The sequence below is a fragment of the Bos indicus x Bos taurus genome, chromosome 28 (genome assembly GCF_003369695.1).
Source record: "Bos indicus x Bos taurus breed Angus x Brahman F1 hybrid chromosome 28, Bos_hybrid_MaternalHap_v2.0, whole genome shotgun sequence".
NCBI lineage: Eukaryota > Metazoa > Chordata > Mammalia > Artiodactyla > Bovidae > Bos > Bos indicus x Bos taurus.
Window position 1 is genome coordinate 7,047,165 of NC_040103.1, and position 17,814 is coordinate 7,064,978.

General features: G+C 46.4%; 1 protein-coding gene across 2 annotated transcripts in view; it reads left to right on the top strand.

The window, feature by feature from the left end:
• Window positions 1–17,814, top strand: part of SLC35F3 (solute carrier family 35 member F3) — a 426,467-nt gene that overhangs the window by 287,830 nt on the left and 120,823 nt on the right. For both annotated transcript variants that reach the window (XM_027530750.1, XM_027530751.1), the window contains one exon: window positions 12,822–13,146. In XM_027530750.1, the coding sequence (XP_027386551.1) occupies window positions 12,822–13,146 (325 nt within the window). The remainder of the gene's footprint in view (window positions 1–12,821; window positions 13,147–17,814) is intronic.

The window sequence follows — 17,814 nt, forward strand, 5'->3', positions numbered from 1 at the left end:
GCTTGTATATGTGTGTACATGTGTGCGTGTGTGTGTGTGTGTTTCAGGGGTGGGATTTGGCATCTGGGCAGGAAGAGGAAGAAAAGTTAAATGAGTACTTAGATTCTATGAATCTTCAGCAGCAGGAAAGCAATGGACTCCAGACAATAACCCCCCATGATGGGGGTACAGAAAGAGGTCTAGAAAGACCCCAAAGAGGAGTGTGCAAATTTCCAACTTTGCCTGGAGCTGGCCTGGATGTTTCCACATCAAAGCCTCTCTGCCTGGGATGCGCTCAGCCCATCACCCTCAGCCCAGGCAGAGGGTGGAGCGAAGCCAGGGAAGACTTTTGATACCTTAAGCTGACCACACTTGGGTCCTTGAACAAGCACCCTCAGTCCTGCCTTAGAGATGGATGTTTTATGACTCTGCTGAGAACCAGATGTTCTAGAAGACAGTGCTTTGTGCATCAAGATGAGTTGTGTAACCGCCTAGGCCACCAGTTAAAATATCACCCTGTTTCCCTGCTCCCCTTCGGAGGGGGAGACTCCATGTACCCCTTCTTTCCTGGGGGGCTGTGCTGCACACAGTCTGCCTTCCTATAACCCCCGTCTCCCTGTGAGGCACAACAGCCTGACTCCCACCACACAGACTTGAGAGAAGAGGAGTGTGTACATAAGTTGGTGTTTGTGTGCAGGTCCCAGCAGTGCAGGAATATCCCCCGATCTTTCTGGGGTGAGTGCCTGCTGTGAACAGAGGTATGATGTGCCTGGGCAGGCGGTGGAACCCTGGAGGCTAACAGGCCACGACTGGCAGGTGCGGGGATTAAAACTGATCCCTTCCAGCCCAGGTGTCTTCAGACCACAGATCCAAACAGGCCCTTGCTCCCCTCCCAAGGTGGCCTCTTCCCTCCCCCAAGGCGCTAAGGGCATTATCTCAAGCTTACCCATATCCACTCACCTTCTCAGAAGTCATGTTTGCTTTGAGCTGTGAACATTCCAGAATTGTTTTAAACCCACTGCAAGAGGCAGTGTGGTTTGGATATTGGGAGTTACTTGGGGACCTCTAAGAATGTGAGGAGTGGGGCGGAAAGGCCAGTACTAGTGTCTGTTCTCGGAGGTGGTGATGATGGCTGGGGAGCAGGCCAGATTTGGGGCTGATTCAGACTAGCGCTGCAGCCAGGTAGAACTTCCAGTGAAGTTCCTTCTGCCAAGCGGCTCCACCCCCTTTTAAAAAGCAGCCTTCCTTCACCTCCCAGTTCTGTATCCACACCAGGGAAATAATTTTGTTTTTTAAAAACAACTTTGCAACTGCCGTGTTGTCATCTATCTCTGCATGTTAATCTCCAGGAATTACAGCAACTAAGTCGCTTCAGTTGTGTCCGACTCTGCAACCCCTTAGACAGCAGCCCACCAGGCTCCCCCGTCCCTGGGATTCTCCAGGCAAGAACACTGGAGTGGGCTGCCATTTCCTTCTCCAATGCGTGAAAGTGAAGTTGCTCAGTCGTGTCCAACCCTTAGCGACCCCATGGACTTCAGCCTACCAGGCTCCTCCGCCCATGGGATTTTCCAGGCAAAAGTACTGGAGTGGGGTACTATTGCCTTCTCCAAATTACAGCAAATGCTTAAGCAATTCAGGGAAGTACCTGGTATTTCTAATGTAGTCATTCATGGCAGTTATTTTTTTCTTTTATTTTTTTAAATAAATCTTGTATTTTAGAGTTGTTGTTGTTTAGTTGCTAAGTCATGTCTGACTCTTTTGCGACCCTATGGACTATAGCCTGCCCAGCTCCTCTCTCCAGGGATTTTTCAGGCAAGAACACTGGAGTGGGTTGCCATTTCCTTCTCCAGGAGACCTTCCCAACCCAGGGATCAGACACATGTCTCCTGCATTGCAGATGGATTTTTTACCACTGAGCCACCAGAGATGCCCTATTTTAGAATAGTTTAGATTTACAGAAAAGTTGCAGAGATAGTACAGAGTTCTTAAATACTTCACATCCAATTTCTTCTATTGTTAACATCTTCTATTAGTATGGTACATTTATCACAATTAATGAGCCAACATTGATGCATTATTATTAACAAAAATTCATATTTATTCATATTTCTTTGGTTCTTTGCTAATTGCTAAGTCACTTCAGTCGTGTCCGACTCTGTGTGACCCCATAGACGGCAGCCCACCAGGCTTCCCCGTCCCAGGGATTCTCCAGGCAAGAACACTGGAGTGGGTTGCCATTTCCTTCTCCAATGCATGAAAGTGAAAAGTGAAAGTGAAGCCGCTCAGTCGTGTCCGACCCTCAGCGACCCCATGGACTGCAGCCTTCCAGGCTCCTCCATCTATGGGATTTTCCAGGCAAGAGTACTGGAGTGGGGTGCCATTGCCTTCTCCGTCTTTGGTTCTTACCCACCATCTTTTTCTGTTCTAGGATGCTGTCTAGCATGCCATATCACATGCCTCTTCAGTCTTCTCTTGGTTACGATATGGCGGCATTTCTTCTAAGAGGTTATCACAATAAATACTCATCCACAGCTTGTCACCACTTCCTGCACAGTGACAGCTCTCGGTCTGTGCCTCACACCTTCACAAACACAGTGCACTCCCCGCTGTAACACCCTCAGGCCAGTCTGCTCAGGCTGCCATGACAAAGTACCACCGCCTGGATGACTTAATAGACTATTTTCTCACTGTTCTGCAGGCTGGAAGTCCAAGATCAGTTTCAGTTTTAGTTCAGTCGCTCAGTCGTGTCCGACTCTTTGCAACCCCATGGACCACAGCACACCAGGCCTCCCTGTCTATCACCAACTCCTGGAGTCTACCCAAACCCATGTCCATTGAGTCGGTCATACCATCCAACCATCTCATCCTCCATCGTCCCCTTCTCCTCCTGCCCTCAGTATTTCCCAGCAACAGGGTCTTTTCTAATGAGTCACCTCTTCGCACCAGGTGGCCAAAATATTGGAGTTTCATCTTCAACATCAGTCCTTCCAATGAACACCCAGGACTGATCTCCTTTAGGATGGACTGGTTGGATCTCCTTGCAGTCCAAGGGACTCTCAAGAGTCTTCTCCAACACCACAGTTCAAAAGCATCAATTCTTCGGCACTCAGCTTTCTTTATAGTCCAACTCTCACATCCATACATGACCACTGAAAAAACCATAGCCTTGACTAGATGGACCTTTGTTGACAAAATAATGTCTCTGCTTTTATGCTGTCTAGGTTGGTGATAACTTTCCTTCCAAGGAGTAAGCGTCTTTTAATTTCATGGCTGCAATCACCAAGATCAAGTTGTATGCAAAGTTGGCTTCTGGTGGAGGTGCTCTTCCTGGCTTATAGACAGCCACTTCTTTGCTGTGTCCTCATGCAGCTCCTCTCTATGTCCATAGGAAGAGCTCCCTGCTGTCTCTCTTCCCATAAGGCCACCAACCCTATCAGATCAGGGCCCCACCCTATGACCTTAGAGGCTTCAACTGCAAATGCAGCCGTTGGAGGTTACAGTCTTAATGTATAAATTGAAGGAGGACATAGCCATTCAGCTCACAAAAGTCTTCATTTCATGTTGGTGAACCCCAACCCAGAGTTCCATACACACTCAGGATGCTCCAAATGTAAAAAGAGAGTCTGTCCTTTTGAAAACTTAAAGCCCCTCTTTAGTGATCGGCAGATGTGACCAGGGTGGTCAGCACCAACCACTTCCAAAGGGAAGAATAAGGATGCTGTACATTCCTCTGGATGCTTTGGGGTCAGATGGATGCTTGGAACTGCATTCAGCCCCTCACTACTCTGTGACCTTGAGAGACTAACTGTGAGACCCTCAGCTGTCCCACAAAAGAAGAACAGTCATATTTTGCCAACATTAAGGCAAGTTTTGAAAAAAGCTGTGTAATCTCCTGGCAGAGAGCATATACACTGTATGTTTAACTGTCACTTGGGGAATTCCCTGGGGGTCCAGTGGTTAGGACTTCATGTTTTCACTGCCAAGGGCCTTGGTTCAATTCCCTGGTTGGGGAACTAAGATCCTACAAGCAGTGCAATGGCAGGACCATGCAGTCTAAAAAAAATTAAAAAAAAAAACAACAAAACTCGTCACTTGCCCTTTGCTTCCCCGTGCCCTCTTCTTCTCACTTACTCAGGGTCAGCTTTAATTATCTGTGGAGTCCATCTTTCCCGGGGCCCATTGCCAGACACAAGTGTGACTGAGCCTTCATCATGCATGAATAATGGGAATATTTTCTGACCCAAAGGCCAGGAATACAAACAGAAGTTTGACAAGTGCAGGTGGGCATCATCCATCAGGATATGTGACATCAAGATTGCTTTGGGGACACCCAGGGCCCGGGGTGGCCTTACACATATGGCAGCCTTTTCTTCCCTTCCCGCGAAACCATGTCTTAAATGAAACAGTCACACGTAAATTCACTGAGCAAGTATTTAATGAGCAGATGAGGTAAACAAAACCGAAACTGCATTCTGGGGAGATGGATTACACTTGCAAGTGGCCATAAACAAAAGCTTTCTTCCAAGCTCCTGATTTTATAAAAGCTGTTTTATTGGATGACCAGGCCCTGAAAGGATATATGCGTCAGTGATCAGCAAATGGGGAAATCGCTCATCAAGCCCTCTTCCCTGGGCAATCCAGAAAAAGAAAAGGGTGGGGGCTCTGTTCCCAGAGCAGCCATCAATTGTGTCTTATGTGGGTCAATTTGGAGACATTGACCCATCTACAACGTGGATACCGTAAACCCCAACACTTGGATGGACAAGCTCCCCTAGGAAAGAGTGTGTGTCTGCCTTATGCCTCACAGCTAGCTAGCAGCAGCTAAGTCGCTTCAGTCGTGTCTGACTCTGTGCGATTCTCCAGGCAAGAACACTGGAGTGGGTTGCCATTTCCTTCTCCAATGCATGAAAGTGAAAAGTGAAAGTGAAGTCGCTCAGTCGTGTCCGACTCCTAGCAACCCCGTGGACTGCAGCTTACCAGGCTCCTCCATCCATGGGACTTTCCAGGCAAGAGTACTGGAGTGGAGTGCCATTGCCTTCTCCAATGCCTCACAGTACATTTCAATAAATTGGCTAAAACTTTAGTCCATCTAAGAGAAACAAAAACATATCTGTACAAAGACTTAAAGTAAGTCCCCAACATACAAACAAGTTCTGTTCTGAGAGTGCATTCTTAAGTCTGATTTCTGCCTAAGTCTAACAAAGTAAGCCCAGGTACCCAACTAACACAATCTGCTATGTTGTACTGTACTGTAATAGGCTTATAATACTTTTCACACAATACATAAAAACAAACAAAAAATAAAACATTTTAACTTTCCAGTGCAGTACCCTGAAAAGCACAGTAGTACAGTATGACAGCTGGCACACAGGGTCTGGCATCAAGTGAACAGGCAAGAAGAGGTACTGCCTGGAGGAGGGAGTGGAGATGGGAGATGGTAGAGCTGAAAGATCATCAGCAATAGGAGACAGAGGGCAAGCTGCAATGTCTCTCACTCCTGGCACTGATGGAATGCACGTTCACATCTTTGAAAGTTTACAACTTGCGGGTTCATGTGTAGGGGACTTAGTGTATATATGAGTGTTCATAGCAGCGTTATTCACAGTAGCCAAAGAACGAGAAACTGTACCCTTGTCCATCAACTGATAACTGGATAAGCAAAATTTAGACTAGCCATTTGCCCTACTATCCAGTTATAAAAAGAATGAACTCCTGACGCATGCCGTGAGTGCCATGGAAGAACCTCAAATACATTATGCTGAGTAAAAACTCAGATGAAAAAGTCGACAAATTTCTATGAAAAAACCAGAGTAGGCAAATCTGTAGTGATAGAAGATTTGTGGTTGCCTGGGATGGGGGCAGGGGGCTGGGGAGGGACTTCAGAGCACTCATGAGGACCCATTTTGAGATCATGGAAGTGTTCTAAGACTGGATGGGGTGATAGATTCACGATTCTGTAGATTTACTAAGAATTGTGAATTGCACTTCTGAAACAAGTGAATTTTGCAGTTAGGAAGATTAGCCCTCAAAAAAAAACTTTGAAAAATTAACCGTGTAGGTCTTACTGATGGAGGTGTCATGGGGCAGTCTCTTCTCCTGTTCTCTTCAGGATGATAACCCCTCCACTTCCAGGAGCCTGGGACCAGGCCAGCCCGTGGATTATCCTTGAGTCCAGCTCTGAGTCCCTTCTCCTTAAGACAGTGACTCTTGCACTTTGTAAGTGCAGAACTTCCTGCCTACTTCTTCAGAGAAAGAGTCAACAAGGGTCTGCTTTTTCTGCTGCTGCTGCTGCTGCTAAGTCACTTCAGTTGTGTCCGACTCTGTGCGACCCCATAGACGGCAGCCCACCAGGCTCCGCGGTCCCTGGGATTCTCCAGGCAAGAACACTGGAGTGGGTTGCCATTTCCTTCTCCAATGCATGAAAGTGAAAAGTGAAAGTGAAGTCACTCAGTCGTGTCCAACTCTTAGCGACCCCATGGACTGCAGCCTACCAGGCTCCTCCATCCATGGGATTTCCCAGTACTGGAGTGGGGTGCCATTGCCTTCTCCGCTGCTTTTTCTAGGGGACCTCAAAAAAGAAATATTTGTGTTCTGTCTTTCTCTTTTTTGGCTGTGCCTGGTCTTTGTTACAGCACGTGGACATTTCTCTAGTTGTAGAACACGACCTCTAGAGCCCGCGGGCTCAGTAGTTGTCAAGCAGAAGGCCAGTGGGATCTTAGTTCCCTGACCAGGGATTGAACCCACATCCCCTGCATTGGAAGGTGGGGTCTTAACCACTGGACCACTAGAGAAGTCACCATTTGTGTTCTCTCAGAGGCTTGGAAGAGCCAATTTGTGGGAATTTGAATTTGAAGTGAGTGATTTTCCAATTATTCTTGCTTTCTTGTTGGAGAAATGACTTTCACTAACTAAACCTAAAAGGCCCTCAATTCATAATTTTCTCAGCAAAAAAACAATGGACACCTCATGGGACAGAGGACTTGCCTGGGTCCCAGAATGAGTTAGCCACTAAACCAGACCTCCAAGAGTTTCCTCCTGCTAGGTAGGGACACAGCCTCTAGTTACTGCTTGACTGAAGAGTACAAATTTTTCTAGATCCCTTGTAAGAGAGAAGTATCAGATGTGATTTTGCAGGTAGGACTAATGTCTGGTTCCAGCAAATTGCATGACACTGAACACTGGCTCAAACAGTAAAGAGTCCACCTGCAGTGCAGGAGACCTGGGTTCAATCCCTGGGTCGAGAAGATGCCCGGGAGAAGGGACTGGCAACCCACTCTGTTAATTGATTATAATATATAATATTGTAATAATTATTGGCTTTCCCAGGTGATGTTAGTGGTAAAGAACCTACCTATCAATGCAGGAGACTGAAGAGACATGGGTTCGACCCCTGGGTTGGGGAGACCCCTGGAGGAGGGCATGGCAACCCGCTCCAGGATTCTTACCTAGAGAATCCCATGGACAGAGGAGCCTGAAAGGCTACAGTTCGTAGCATCACAAAGAGTCAGACACAACTGAAGCAACTTAGCATGGATGAACACAGCTCAGGATGGAAGTTTACACACAGGTATGGTTATATCTTAGCATGCCGTGGAGTATGCGTTGTGTGTAAGAGAACACTCTTCCTACACACACACATGACTTTCTCCAAAATGCTCAGTGGAAGCAGCTCCAGTGACAGTAATTGGGAAACGCCCACCTGTCCCTCAGCTGCTTCAAGTGAATCAAGTGGTGTGAACAGGACGTGTAGAGACAACACAGCCAAAGGGAGATGCACGATGCCACAATGACCACATCTGTCAGTACAACCATGGGGTCAAAGTACATCATCTCCTTTGCACTGAGCCCAGAACCCTTGGCTCAAATGCAAGGTTAGGATGGCCAATTCAAGATCATAAATAGAGGGCTTGTTAGTGGGAAGGGGGTGTTGGCGAGTAAGGGTGACCTAAAGAGCATTTTAGTTGTGTCATCGTGGTCACAGGAGCTGAGACAGGATGCAGCATGAGGCTCATTCAGCCCTGATGACTTTGAGACACTCTGCAGTGCCTCTTTCAGGGGTAATAAGGAGTGACCAGAAACACTTGGTTACTTGTGTTGCTGTGACCGAGAAGTCACTGGTACAGAGGAGTCACTTGTAATTTAGGAGGGGAGAGAAAATACACCAGAATTTCTTGCACAGGAGTATACAAGAGGATTTTGAAAGGGGAAATTGGCCCCCTCGGTGTCATTCTTCCTTTCTGAAATCTAGCATCAGTTGGACAGCTGCTGAAAATAACCTTAAGAACGGTAGCATGGGATGGGATGTGTTTGCTGCCTTTCAAATACGGGAGAATAAACACGTCTGCTAACCAAATTCATTGTGTCATTCTATCTTTATTCTTTAATTTTATCTGTTTGTTATGGACACTGGGGCATGTATAATGTATGTTTACTTCCTAGAAAAAGTAAATTCCAAAATCTGAATTTGCAAAAGACTCTTCTGCTAGCCTGGCAACTTCTTCTGCCAGGGCAAGATTGGGCATTGCAGTGGCGCAAGGCAGTGGGGGATTTCAGAGCTCACCATCTTCCTCACCACTCTTGGGATGGACCAGGTCCTGATCCTGATCTTTGCTTCTCTTGTTCTTCATCCTTTCTATCCTGCAAGACCCAAGCCAAGCTTCTGCCTCCTCTGATCTTTCTGGGATCACAGCCACACTAGTGTCGTCCTCTTCAGAGTTTGCCTTACAGTCAAAATTTCTCCATTTGTAATTGTTCTGTAATTCTTTCATAGATCTGTTTTGTCACTCCCAGATAGACTGTAAGTTCCTGAAGAGCAGGATGCAATCATGTTTTATATTTATTTATTGACCACCAAAGTTCTTGGCACAGGGCGGATGCTTCATGGTAACTTCCTAGCAGATTGAAATGCTCCTAGGATGTGTTGTAGTATATGCAGCCTTTTGAGATTTAGAAATACGTGCTCTTATGCATCCGGTTAGATGACTTCTGGCCAAAAATACAGTATAATCCCAGTTTTGCTGGGTGTGAATGTGTGTGTGATGTGCAAAGATACAAATTTTGCTGGGGAAAATGCAGCAAAATGTCCAGTGATATCTCTAGGTACTAAGATTCGAATATGCAGTGCATTGTTTTTATTTATGCTATGAAATACTTTTGTAATGATTCTGTAAAGAATATTTTTAGTTTACATGAGGTAGGTCTGGTTTAAAAGAAGTATTAGGAATGAGTGAGGTAATGAAATTGGTAAGTGATTTATCACTATATGAGACTCCAGGCCATGAAATGGAAATTTTGCAATGGCTTTGAATACCTCTAATTCTTTATGGTCTATTCCAGTGTTTCCAAAAGTGTGTTCTAGGGGACCCCAGTCCTACCACAGGTATTATGTTGAAATAATATGGGAAGCACACGTTCTCCAGCTGCCTTTTGGAAATCCACTACATCTATTAGTCCTGTAGCAAAAGAATCTGTTTCCCAAACTTCTGATCATGGGATCCTTCTTTCTGATAATACCGTACCTGTTAATTGCATTATACTTAGGGAAACATAGTTCTATCTTATTTTTTAATAATAGAGTGTAGAATGTCTTTATTTTGCTTGTGTATTATCAATATGCCCTGGTCAAATGAGCCAGAGAGGGTAAAAAGTTGGATATAATTTCTTTAATCCAAATATATAAAGACATTTAAATAGTACAGTTTTTTAAAAGAGATATTTAATTTTACATTTTTTATGAGCTCAATTTGTTTTGTTTGTTTGGCTGTCTTGTTTTGTTTTTTCCCTTGCGGCCTGTGGAATCTTTCCCATCCGGGGATTGAACCTGCATCTTCTCCACTGGAAGGCAGAATCTTAACCACTGGACCACCAGGGAAGTCCTAACAGTACAATGTTACATGATTTGGTGATCTTTCCTTCATTGTAACACCGCGTAGCATCAGCCATCACTTCATTCTTTAAGTTTTCAAACTTAATTGGCCATAATGCAAAACTGGATGAGAAAACATGTTAGGAGCCTGAATTTTTTTTCAGCCTCCTCTAGGTTCTATTCTTAAATGGCCAGTTAATACTGTGAAACTGCATTTCCTTTTTATGTGGACTTTTTTCTTTTCATCTCCATAACTGTCTTCTTGGTATGAGTTTCTGATAGTTGATGCTGGTGGTCAAGGAATCTCCCAGCCCTAACACTGCTTGAACACTCAGCAGTGACGGGTTGCAGAGGCTCACCCCAAATGTCAGGGAGTTAGTGTATACACTGAAACATGTGTGTTTCTATCTGAAAATGGAAGTTGTGGGGATTCACTGGGAACAAAGACACGATGTCCTGGTGGAAGGGTATTAGGCAGAAGGAGAGGGATCTTCCTTGCTTCTGCCCCTTGTGCTTCTCCCCTCTCTGCAGCCCATGCCAGAAACACACAACTTGTTGGAAGCTCAGAGGTGGTCAGCATGTGGTTTTCCAAGTTCTTTCTGACTCAGATGTATACACACATGAAAAGGAAGAGGAGGAGGGAGAATAAATATTAATAAAGCAGGTACAGAAGCACAATATGTTTACTAGATGGTGTCAAGAATTTGGGGTCAGTAAAGGAAATTATCTCTCCTTGCAGCTACAAAGTCTTTGGATTACCCTTGGCTAAAAGCGATATAACCGAGGACTTTCGTGGCAATCCAGTGACTGGGACTCTGTGCTTTCACTGCTGAGGGCCTGGATTCAATCCCTGGCCAGGAAATTAAGATCCCACAGGCTGTATGGTGTGGCCAAAAAACACAAAAGAGAGATACAGCCAGACTTGGCAATTAATGCTAGGATTAGCTAACACCTATATAATAGGCTGGAGTTTCCCAGGTGACTCAGTGGTAAGGAATCTGCCTGCCAATAAAGGAGACTAGGGTTCTATCCCTGGGTCAGGAAGATCCCCTGGAGAAGGAAGTGGCAGCCCACTCCAGTATTCTTGCCTGGGAAATCCCATGGACAGAGGAGCCTGGCAGGCTACAGTCCATGGGGGTCGCAAAGAGTCAGACGTGACTTAGCAACTAAATAATAACAACATATAATAGGCTACCTTGAATCAGGATTTTGCCTCATAGAATTATTATATTTCTGGGACTTTCCCTTGGTCCAGTGGCTAAGACATCACACTCCCAATTCAGGGACCTGGGTTCGATCCTTGCTGCTGCAACTAGAGATCTCACATGCTGTGCTTAAAGTTACCAAGATCTTGAGTGCCACAACTAGGATCTGGCATGGCCAAATAAGTAAATAAATATTTTTAAAAGAATTATTATATTTCAGACAGTGTAATATACAAAACTTGGTTTCATAGTATTAGAGCTATTGAAATTGCAATTAAGTTTAAACAACTTCCATAGAGTATCATTTGACCCCAATATACTCTGTACCCATCTCCTGGACCACTGTGGGGTCTGCCCTCTTTCGGCTGAGTGCCTGGCTGGTCATATAAAAGGCAAGTAGGCCATCTCTTGGAAATTCGCCCCCATCCATGGTCACACCTTACACAAGTAACAGTTCTGTTTAAATTTCCAGCTGACTGACCTGCACACAATCATGAATGGAAACCAAACAGTGGGAGAGAATGCCTTTTCCACTTTCTCAGGGTCTGTGGGAACAGTACTGCTGCACAGCCACGCTCTGAGCTGCAGCCTGGCTTCCAGAAGTCACACGGTCCTCCAGCAGATCGTCAGAGAGCTTTCAGAGCACCAGCTGCCAGAGGCTGTGGTTTTTAAGTAACACTTCACAGTGGGACTGACGGCCATCAGCTAGGAGTCCGTAAGAGCAAATAGAGGAGTAAGAGTGTTGTTGTTCAGTCCCTCCTGTGGTATCTCTTTGCGACCCCATGGACTGTAGCACGCCAGGCTTCCCTGTCCTTCACCATCTCCCAGAGTTTGCTCAAACTCATGTCCATTGAGTCAGTGATGCCATCCAACCATCTCATCCTCTGCCGTCCCCTTCTCCTCTTGCCCTCAGTCTTCCCTAGCATCAGGGTCTTTTCCAATGAGTGACAGATATAAATTTCTTTTTTTTTTTTTGCCACACCCCACAGTCATGTGGGATCTTAGTTCCTCACCAGGGATCAAAGCCACACCCCCTACATTGGAAGGGCAGAGTCTTAGCCACTGGATCACCAGGGAAGTTCCAGGACGGTCTGTTTTTGCTCTACATGCAAAAGAAGATGAGACTCTCGGCATCCATGCCCTTAAGTGCCAGGCAAGGAGGAGCTTCTGTCACCATAACAGGAGCTTCTAGAGGTCGAGGCCTATGACCTTCTCAGGAGGGAATCCCCAGCCCCTAGCACTGCCTAGTGCCAGAGTCGCACATCAGTCCCTGTGAGCTGAAATATTAGTGAAATATTTGGAAAAATATTTCAGCCACTCTGCGTTCTGGAGAAATGTTTGCGCTTCTCCAGGTGTGCACAGAGATCACCTGCTGAAATACAGATTCTGATGCCAGGATTCCTGAGATTTCGCATTGCCAACAAGCTGGGGGTGGTGCTGATGCTGCCAGCCCCATCTTTTCAGGTTCAAGTTTCTAGAGGATTCTAGAGGAAGAGTAGGACACGACTTGGCAATCAACAACAATTCTAGAGGATAAGAAAACCAGAGATGATGTCTTCAAGTTTTGTTTCAGGAAGCTGTCCCCAGGCCCCCATTCCCCCCATCCCCCCCAACTCTCCTCCCCAGGGTGGCAATAACAATAGCAGTGGGGGAGTCGGTTACCCTCTTGGCATCCCTCCCACCCCCACCCCCTTCAGCCTGGCCACGTGAAGCTGTGGAGGCCGCGTGAAGGTGTGGAGGCCCCAGTTAACTTCTCCCTTCTCTGCCGCCAGGGGAGGAGCGCCCCCGGGACTCCCCGGGCCCGGCGGAGGCCCAGGCGCCGGCGGGGACCGAGGCCGGTGGGAGACCGAGCCGCCACTGCTGGAGATGTTCCCGCGCGCAGCTCAAGAAGATCTTCTGGGGTGTGGCGGTGGTGCTGTGCGTGTGCGCCTCCTGGGCGGGCGCCACGCAGCTCGCCAAGCTGACCTTCAGGAAGTTCGATGCTCCCTTCACCCTGACGTGGTTTGCCACCAACTGGAACTTTTTATTCTTCCCCTTGTACTATGCGGGGCACATCTGCAAGTCAGCGGAGAAGCAGTCAGTGAAGCAGAGATACAGGTAGGCACCTCCGCTGGGATGCAGGCTCAGCATGGGGCTGCTCTCCGGAACACTGATGCTGCTGGGTGGGTGATGAGATGGGCCAGCAGACACAGTAGGAAGTCACCGTGTCTCTCGTTGTCTTAGTGAGGTTCCAGGATCAGAATTCATTCCCTTCAGAAGTGGTGAACACCCTTCCTCCGCCTCTAGCCTTTCACCCCAGGAATTCCTTTCTAGTAGGCTGGAGAAGGCAGCAGCTTCCAGAGATGGGCTGTGGTAAGTCCCCAGAAAGGGTAGAAACGGGAAAACTGTATGGCTCTGTTATCCTCCTCAGACTGGGCTGAGGATAGGTCCATGGAGCCAGGTGACATGCCTACTCCCTGTAACTTACCTTCTCAACCCCGCGGGTGCTCATGGCAAAGACTTGATTACTCATTTCCCCTAGGCACAAGCCATTTCCTCTTTTGATTATGTGGTTGGAGGCAGGTGTCTGAATATCTGGCAGTGTTGCCATCAAAGTCAAAGCATGGTCTGAACTTTGTTGACTGTATTTATGCATGCGTATTTTCTCATTGAAATGACCTCCCTTTGAAAGAGGTCAGAAGCCCAGATGCCAGCCCTCTGCCACCATGTACAGCAGGGTGCCCCAACCTCCTCCAGAGTCAGATGCTTAGTGTTGGCCCTGGGTTATCATCTATGCCCATCCCTAGATCTCATGGTCACCCAAAGCTGAGGTCCTCTGTGACTATGTCAAGGACCTTACTATTGGCCCAAATCAGATCTACTCAGGGAAAAAAAAAAAAAAAAAAAAGGGAAAGAATACTGGTCAAGGTGACCAGGTGGGCCTGGGGAATTTCTCTTTCATCAGCCTCAGAAGTGGATAAAAATTTGGAAGTTGAGGGTTGTTCACTCCTTCACCACTGCCTTCTTTCCACCCCACCCCCTTACTTCCACCCTACCAAACCCCCTGTACAGTCACCGTGTCCCATTTATCATCTGGTTCAAACTTCAGCCCTGGTTGAAAAGTTGCCTTTAGAAGTTGCAAGGTAGCCAGAAAACATCATTGAGTCCAGGGAGTAAAGAGGTTTTAGGAATGAAGGTTACACGCTGATCAGAATTTTTTTCTGAGATTCTACCATTTTGTCAATGTCAAATTCAACTTGGAGGTGTCAGGCGCCAAAGGTTTTGAGTGTTCAGAGATAATTTGGACTGGCTCCTTTAAAAGGCCAAGTGGTAAGTCAGAGCACTCATTCTAGAGGAAGGAGCACTGGTGAGCTTTCAATGACCAGCACCCCTTAGTGGAAAGGACTGGGAGCGAGTTCTGGAGAGAGGCATGTGACAGCCTGGAACCCAGAACCGGAGCTCAGGCCTGGGGCATTGTCAGTGTTGACTTAAATCAGTGGCTTCATGGCCCAGCCAGAAATCACTGGAGAGGCACTTAATGTACCTCTTCTGAACAGCAGCTAAAAGCAGACTGAAACAGATTGGTTTAGAAACTTTAACAGAGCCCCAGATTGTCCCAAAGTCAAGAGAGAAATAATGGCCTGCTTTTAGTCACAGAGAAAAGCAAACATTCAGTAAATAATGCATTAATAGTAAAGTAGCCCTGAGTGTATTCAGTTTGTAATTAGGAGTTTGCCTTTCTTTAAACAGAGTAGGATAGTATGCTACTGCCTCTCGCAAAGTGGGTGTATGTGCCCTTTCTTCATGGAGAATTACTGGAGGGAAGATGAAATGGTTTTTCTCTGCTTTGTTCAAACATGTGGACTCAAAGAGGGCATCCCTGAGAGGCAACACCAGCTACTGCCCTAAGCATGTGTCTTTAACATAATGCTCTCCTTGGGACAAGACTGGCATCGCTGGCCATTTAGTGCAGGCCCAGCACCATTAATTAATTGTGCTGTAAACAACACAGAAGGAACCAGGCTCAGTTGGTTAAAAGGTCTATGGGGAAAAAAAACGAAAGATCACTGAAGCAGATTAAACATAGAAAGACGTCACACCTTGATTTCAGCTTCTGTTCTGCCTGTTAAAAATATCTGGGAAAAATCAGAAGAGAATCATAGTGATTATTACGTCAGCTGAAGAACAGTGGAGGGGAGGGGGCAAAACCATAACTTGATTAGAGAAGCCAGGTAAAACCTTGACCAATTTCTGTACTAAAGCTGAGCTCACCACTAAAAAAAAATCTTTCTGGTTATAAATTGTGTTCTGCTTGTGTCTAAACAGAGCTGCTGATTTTACCAGTCAATGATTGGGCATGTCAGTTAATCTAGGAATACCACTGGAGAAGTGAAAGAATATTCTTTCTCAGAAAAGGGAGAGGAAAATGTTAGCATCACAGACTACCTAGAAACTCATGACTATGTCACATCTCAAACTGGGAGGTCTTTTTTTATTGGCTTTTTTTTAAATTATTGACATTTAGTTGATGTACAGTATTATATAAGTTTTAGGTGTGCAATCTAGTAATTCACAGCTTTTAGAGGCTATACGCCATTTATAGTTATTATAAAATATTGGCTGTTTCCCCACATTGTACTGTATATCTATGTAGTTTGTTTTATACCTAATAGTGAGGCCAAATCAGGCCTCCATACCCCAACACCAAATTAAATCTCAGAGGCAGAGTTTTGGGTGAAGTAGAAAAAAATAGCTTTCTTGCTTTGCCTGGCAAAGAGGACCACAGCAGGCGAATGCCCTCAGAACTGTGTGTCCTGACCTGGGGGGCAGGGTGAGGAGTTTCATCTTAATGGTTCAGAGAGGATGTGAGCAGCTCACAGACATTCTTCTGATGGGTTGGTGGTGAGGAAAGTGGGAGTCAGCTTCATCAACCTTCTGTTGTTCCAACGGGTCTGGGGTCTACATGCTTGTGGGCAGCCCGCAGTTACCTTCTCCCACCTGCTGGGGGTTTTGGTATCTGCAGAATGGCTCAATCATACTTTTCTGTGCATCCCTGGAGGGGAACCAGGACCCTGCCCCAAGGCCACACTGTTGTTTCTTGCCTGTTCCTTTCTCATCCCCGAATCCCCTCCCTTCCCTGATTAGCATCTATTTGAACCTGCTCATTGGAACTCAGGGAAGGTCATGGAGGCTGAATTAAGCCTGTTTCCTGGAATCAAACCTGGGGGTGTTGACTTAAAAAATAGTGATAATCTAAAAGTTGAGAGTTACGTTTTATTCAGTGAGGATTTTTAGGACTTCAGGGCTGGGAGACAGCATCTCAAGTAACCTGAGAGACCTGCTCCTGGGAACCGGGGCAGGGGATGGTAGGGGGAGTGGGATGGAGGCGGCAAGGTGGGCGTGGGCAGTGTCAGGTTATATAGAAGTTTGCAACTAAGGCAAGTAGTCTGAACGTCAAAAGTATTTTTGTGAATTTAAGAAAACCAGATATCCCAAGTTAAGGAATTTAGCACTTTTCTACTATGGAAAAGATGCAAGCGTCTGGGCTCACTGAAGTCATTCCTTTCATATGCATCTCAGCTACCCTGGGGCCCTATCCTGTGTTTCTTCACCCGTGAGTTCCTCAGTGCTCACCACAGGGAGGGGCTGCAGCCTGGTGGCTGCCAGATTGTGCAGGTATTCCTCTCCTTCCCGAGTGCCCCGGAGGGCTGGAGTCACTGATGGCTGTGCCATCCTTGTTTACTGCTGTACAGGAAATACTCCATTTCTCAGGGGATACAGAAAAGCTTTTGTGCCAGGAGCCCCATTGGGTCCTCTTTGGTATCAGTAATTTGTACATCTTAATCCCCTATCACATTGGGAGTTCTTTAAACAGATATTAGGGTTCCCAGAAATGAAGGCAAACTGAAATCGCATCTTCCATGTTTGTACTTTTATTGAAATGAATGGAAAATCTAGAGTCAATTGAGCATGTGTATCTCTGGGTGAAAGTTCAGCAGGAAGCTGGGGAGAGAAGGAAAAAGGTGAAGCTGGCCAGATAAGCCAACTTTTCTAGTGGTTTTCAGGAAACAATCAGGTAGAAGTTTCTTTCCTTCGCGACCTCCCCACTGAGGCTAGTTCCCCAACATGAGGCTAGAAAAGTCAGCCAAAGCACAGGGAGGAAATCACATATTGCCTCAAACTCTGAGCTGCTCAAACTCTGAGTCTCTGGGATCTTGTTGATGGGCCGATGATGATTCCATAGGTCTGGGTGGACATGAGGTTCTGCTTTGTTAATGAGCTTCCAGGAGTTGCTGGTGCTGCTGGCCCACGGGCTGCCCTTGTACTGTCAAGGCCCTGGAGTTCTTGAATCTCAGTTACACGGGTTTTAAAATGCTGCTGATCTGCTGAAATGTAGGAAGCAGGACTCACCATACCATATCAATCGGCAGGTGACTCTCTTTGGGCCCCAGGGATGTTTGAGTCCTGATCTGCTGCCACTTGTGAGGAAGGGGAGGCTCCTTGGGCAAGTCTTTTAAGATCCAGGAGCCTCAGATGCTCATTTGTAAACAGAGGGTGATGACACATGCACCATTTAGCACAAAAGATTGTTGTGTGATCAAATTAGACACCTGCCCTCAAGGCTGTGAAATGCCATAAAAATGCCAGGAACTGTCGCTGTGTTGTGATATCCTCTCTGGGGTACAAGGCAGCTGATAAAGTAAGCACGGGCTGCCTTGTACCCCTGCCTTGTACCAGGACTGCCCGCCCCTGCAGAGTCGTGCAGGTATTACACCTCGCAGAAAT